General features: G+C 35.1%; 1 protein-coding gene across 1 annotated transcript in view; it reads right to left on the bottom strand.

The window, feature by feature from the left end:
- LOC107557718 (lysosomal-trafficking regulator) overlaps positions 1-6,000 on the bottom strand; it is a 93,750-nt gene that overhangs the window by 33,789 nt on the left and 53,961 nt on the right. The window contains exons 25-26 of the mRNA XM_016241238.1: positions 3,697-3,877; positions 1,955-2,124 (exon numbers count right to left, since the gene is read on the bottom strand). Of these exons, the coding sequence (XP_016096724.1) occupies positions 1,955-2,124; positions 3,697-3,877 (351 nt within the window). The remainder of the gene's footprint in view (positions 1-1,954; positions 2,125-3,696; positions 3,878-6,000) is intronic.

Raw genomic sequence — 6,000 nt, 5'->3', positions numbered from 1 at the left:
ATAACAATGTTTAAACGTTAAACCTAGATAAATGTGCACTGTATGTATCCAATAGTTTGTGTGGAGAGTGGAAGCTGAAGTGTGCTTTGCAGGACATAGAGACGCCAGCGCGATCACTTGCATTTTTTTTCAGTGGATACACTGTCATTTTTGCTCATAAAGGTAAGAGTAATGCATCATTCATAACTGTAAAGGGTCTACTTTTATTTGTGTGCACTCACAATATCAACAAAACGTTGTGCTTTTATAAAATAAAGAAATCAAACATGATGCGCTTTCTGCCGTCTCTTCTTCAACAGGAGCGCTTCACAAAAATGAACTGAAACTCAGCGAATACATGCCTCACAGACATGATAAATATATCTATAGAAAGCTTTAATTACTACATAATGAAATAAAACAAATCAAAAACTCTTTCATTATGATCCTAATCTGTAAAGATGCACTTATCTCTAAAGGCGCGTCTAATGAAGAGATGGCGAGTCAGGATAGTCATCTTCATCTTTGTTTATTCATACTAGTTTATTAGTAAATAACTCAAATATCTCCTTACTCTTTCCCCCTGACGCATTTATGGTAATTACTTTTGTCGATGCTTTGCGGCAAACTAAGCCTATTGCATGCATTTGAATGCAGAACTCTTCAGCTGCGCTGCTGCTGGACATTAAACACCGTCGAGCCGCTCTTGATAGTCTCGGTAGCACGGTCTCGTGCTGTTTCCATCAGCGTGGCAATCTTTTCTACTCACTAATCTCACTAATTGATGGATGTCTAAAATATAAAAATAAGGAGAAGCCTAAAACAGGCCCGACCGCATCTGAACTATGACGTGAAAATTGTCCCGAAGCCCGGCCCAAGGGCCGTAAAAAAGTCATGACCCATCGGACCCAGGCTGAAATGCAGGGCTCTAGCTCTGATCTAGCACACAGAAAACGATTTGACTGAAAATGTATCAGAAGAGATGGAAAAAAGATAGTGGTAATCTACGCAATTCAGAAAAAGAGGCGGCTTTTTTTTTTTTTACTCTTTGTACAGCAGTTATTGTTCATTCTAAATTTATTTTTTAATGTACAATATGTGTTACATAAATACATGAAATGTAGAACATAAAGTGCTCGTGGCTCGTCTGCCAGTGGGTGCCCCCCCACGCATAAAAGTGAAACTCCGCCTATGATTTAGCTGTTACTCCTTTCGAGCCGAATTTCACAAAATTGGGTGTTATTTATGGGGAGTAGAAATATTTATTTCAATGAATGTAATCAATTAGATATCATAATATTTAGGCTATAATATTATAAATCAGGTTGGTTTGTATTGCTGACGTAATATGTAAATGATATGTGTGCGGCCCACGAGACTTGCACTTGGACCATAGTGCGGCCCGGTGGAAAAAAAGGTTAAGAACGACTGGTATAGCATAAAGCTTTATATAAATAGTAAATATATAAAGGTGACTTGACTACAATATATAGTATAAATATGTTATTTTTGCATCCTTAATATACCATTATAGTATTTACTAATATTTTGAAATGTTTAATAATTTTGTTTGTTTTTGTTGTTATTAGTTTTTGTTTTCCAATATATATATATATATATATATATATATTTTAGTATTTGTTATTTTTATTTCTCTTAACACTTATCTGTTTGTTTATTTATCAAAATAAGAGGTATTTTTTTATTTCTACTTTTATTTATATATATATTTTTTAATAATCGTATTATAATTTAATACATTATTACAAATATCATCAAATATATATATATATATATAAAATTTAAATACTATTATTTTTAATAACAAACAGATAAACTAAATAAAATAAAATAAAATAAAAAAACAAAAAATATATAGCTGCTACATTTTCTCAATTCACCCTCCAAAACTCATCTCATCAGGCTATGAGCTCTCATGGTCACGTCTTCAGCTCTAGATTGTTGGCATACTCACTCTTCCTCGATCCCAACCGGTCGTCCGAACAGCATTTCCAGGAAACACTCCAGCAGACCCTGTGAACCCTGGTGCAGGTACAGCTGATTGGCCAGCAGTGAAAACCCATGATTCTTCAGGAACTTCTCCTTCTGCTCTTTCTGAGTGCGGCTAAAGTAGGCGTCCAGGAGCTACATGAATAAACGTACATGTTTGTGTATCCATGCATGTATGACATATTATATAAAACTAAATTAATTAAACCCATTACGCAACCTCCCCTCTTACCAGAGTGGTCAATAAAACTTGTGAATCAACTAACAAACCATTTTCATATCAGCTTAAATAAACAAACCAAAGCAGCAGATGTGATAAACAGTTATGGATAGAGAGATAGTGAAAAGGCCAGTCATTTTATTGTCCTAAAGAAAACTGTTTGCGTAATATTTTTTCATTCGTCCATAAACATTAAATTATCTACTCCTCTTGGGTTTAAATTTTTAGAAATTTCAAGGGGTCTTGAATTTATGTATTCTCCTAAAAATACTAATACTATTTGTAAAAAAAAATTAAATAAAAAATACTATTTTGTCATCACTAAATTAAATCTGTGAAGTGACTCACAAAATAATTTTTTTTAATGGACTCCTGATTTTTTTTTGCAATTAAGAACCCCCAAATAAGCAATTATTAATAATATTATTTAAACCACGAGTCGACTATTGACTGACACTGGTGTTTTAGCACAGACCCGCTCTAAGTGAGCTGTCATCAGTCCACCATTGTTTCAACGCCGGAGCAGATGTAGACAAGAATGGCTCAGAAGTGATTGAGGTGTTCTGTTGTTGGATGTAATAATGAACAAAGCAGTCGTCATTTGCTCCAGACATCTGAGCCGCTGAAGACGCAGTGAATTACATTTGTTTTTTAAGAGAATACGCCCCCAATCTACCTAAATGCATCTATGTTAGCGTGAATCATTCGTGATCCAGCTTCACCTACAGAAGAAGTGAGTGTAAGGCTCTTTTATGAATCTTTGCAAATCGCCTTTCCTAATAATGTGCTAGTTAGCAAGTTCCGCAGCTAAATGCGGCTAAAGTAAACAGTCTCATGAGTACGGCTCGTCACCCCACGGAAGAGAAGGGCAGGGTCAGCAGAGCTCATTAGCATTTAAAGAGACATGCACTGAAATGGGTCGCAGTGAAAAGAGCTGTTTTTGACAGGGTAAAAAGGTGTTGTTTTACACTACCATTGAGAAATTTTAACCAAAGTATGTTATAGACTTTTCATGAAGACCCTAAAGGATCATACCAACTTGTGGAAAATGGGCATCTGATGTCCCCTTTAAATACATTTGTACTGTTTATATGGATTAATCCCATGTTCACGGATTAATTCCCAATGATTCAGTCCTTCAGTCCATATTATAGAAAGAGATGCTCCACATTAATAAGCATAAAATAAGATATATTTGTATGGATGCAGCACACGAGAGTCTAATTGTTGGCAATGACGTGCCAAACTGTTTAATACCCTGAAATGTACTGTGGTGTGATCTAAAAACACACTGTATTTTCAATTGTATTATAAGTATTTTGCATGCAGTCTTCATGAGCTCATATAAACAGAGACTTTGTGGAATATTTGTATTTTCAAAAACATTTTTGTCACACTGCAAAACCTTTAAAAATGAACTAGAGAAGGCAAAAAAAGCAGCCATGTTCATTTGTCAAATACCCAAAGACAACTAAATGTGAGCACACCTTCATGACGCCCTGCTGTATGAGAGGAGAAGAGTGGTTGACCAGAACGAGAAGAGCCTCCGGCTGGACGAGTTTGTCCATCACCTCCTCCAGCAGGAGGTCCGGCAGCAGGAGCAGAACTCCTCTCAGCAGATCGTACAGACCGCAGCAGATCAGAACCAGACAGTCTTCAGCACTGGATCTGAATGATTCAGAAAACACTCACATGAATCATCACTGTGAAGAGGAGAAACATCAGATCTTCAGCTGTGACTCAGAGCCTGTTAACCAAAACTTTCAGCATGCAAAATACACACGAATCTGTCACAAAAATAACTACAACGTTCCCATAACAGAAATTACTCATACTGTGATATCAGTACAAACAAAAGGGAAATCAATATTTGATAGACTTGGATATAAAAGCAAAGTGTTTCCCAACAAGAGCACCAATGACAGCTCAGACACATCTGTAATGCCGAAATATGGTTTGTGGATAGGAGCTCGGAGTTTAAAGTCGTTAACATTTAATGAGTTTAAGTGATTATACAGTAGATGGGATATATCTTTAGTGCAGGAAAGGCAATGACGAAGACAGGAGGCAATTATCCAGTAACTGTTGACTGAAAGAGCACATTAAAGAGATGATGTAACTTATAAATGAAGGCTAATATTACAAGTCATTCATCTCCAAAACTCAGCGGCAGAAATTAGCATAATTAAAGAGTGTTATTCATCGCACAGAATTTAATATATATCACGCATATCTAGAACAACTAAACACATTATACAACGCATTTGAAAAAGGCTAAATGCTTCTGAGGTGTTTCAATTTGCTCCCTAGTTCAGTAGTAAGCACACTACCTAGGGACTCTACCATTTCTAAAGGTGTCCTATTGTCAAAATGTTTTTTCTTACTGAAGACAGTTCCGTACAAAAAAGTCTACTTGCATAAAATATTTTGCATGATTTCACTGTAAATGCCAACTTGTTACAGATACTTGTTACACTAACTTAGAAAGCATTACAAACCATTTACAAGGCTTAAAAAAAAAAACTTTGCAGAAATGTCAGCCACTGCAGTTATGCATAACAGGGTTATTATCGTTAACAGAAACAACAACAAAACAACTTTTCGTTACTTGAACTAAAACAAATTAACTTAAATAACTTAACATTAACTGAATTTTTTTTTTTAAGTATTTTATTTCAGCTAGTTTAGTTAGTTGCCAAGGCAACATTTCTCATTTTCTTTTACTTTGTAAAATAAACTAAATTAACTAAAATGAATGAATGAAAATAAATAAATTAATAATAGTAATACAATTTATAATAATTTTAATTATTAAAATACTATATTAATATTGATAATATTAGGCTGTGTGTCCACCAAAGCGTTTTTTCCCCCGAGGCTAGCACATTTTTTCAATTGTTTTTAATGGGAGCGCCGCGTTGTTTAAAACGCCAGGTGTGTGCAGAATGCTGAGCGTCTTTTTGATTCATCAACTCTCGGCGCCAAGAAAAAAATGCCCGAGGACTCAGTGTGAAAAAGATGCTCAGCACTCTGGTGTTATTTCTTGGCACCGTGAATTGATGAATGTTCAACTTTGGGTAAAACACAGCGCTCATCACTGTCACTTTTTATTCAGCTAACCAATCGCAGTGAAGGAGGGGCGGGACTAATAACGACTAACTGTCACACCCTGCTTGTACTACAACTGAAGTTAATATTGCTTGTCTCCGAGTATTTATGCCTTTACCAGATTAAATTGCTGGACTATCATATTATTGTTATGAAAAATAATGCTTGGAGAAACATTTCATTCATGATGCGTCTGCCATATTACTTCAGTGGATATTCCTTATCTTAGCAACCACAGCGTCTCAACTGAAAAAAAACTTTTAAAAAACACGGTGCGCTCTCAAGCACTCACAGCCTGGGGTTTTCAGCTGGCTAAAAACGTTTTGGTGGTCAAGCAGCCTTAATATAAAATATAAATTAATATGTATACTACATTAATAATAATAATACTATATAGTCATTTTTAAAAAATAAAATAAAATGACAAAAACACAGCAAATTTTCTAAAACTTCAATTACGGCTAATATGAAAACAGAAAGGAGAAAAATAAAGTCTAATTCAAAATATTAAGATTCAGACAAAAATGAACAAAAACTACAATAGCATATCAATGATGCTAAAATAATCAAATGAGATTATCATGCGCATGTCGTCAGTAAAGACGGTTCTGTGATTAGTAGTAAATCTCCATCACGTGCTTTCAGATGCAGCGGTATTTAATAAACAGAGCCGCAATATCGCG

This window comes from Sinocyclocheilus grahami, unplaced genomic scaffold, assembly GCF_001515645.1.
Source record: "Sinocyclocheilus grahami isolate Dianchi unplaced genomic scaffold, SAMN03320097.WGS_v1.1 scaffold616.1, whole genome shotgun sequence".
Lineage (NCBI taxonomy): Eukaryota > Metazoa > Chordata > Actinopteri > Cypriniformes > Cyprinidae > Sinocyclocheilus > Sinocyclocheilus grahami.
This window is presented reverse-complemented; position numbering and strand designations above follow the sequence as displayed.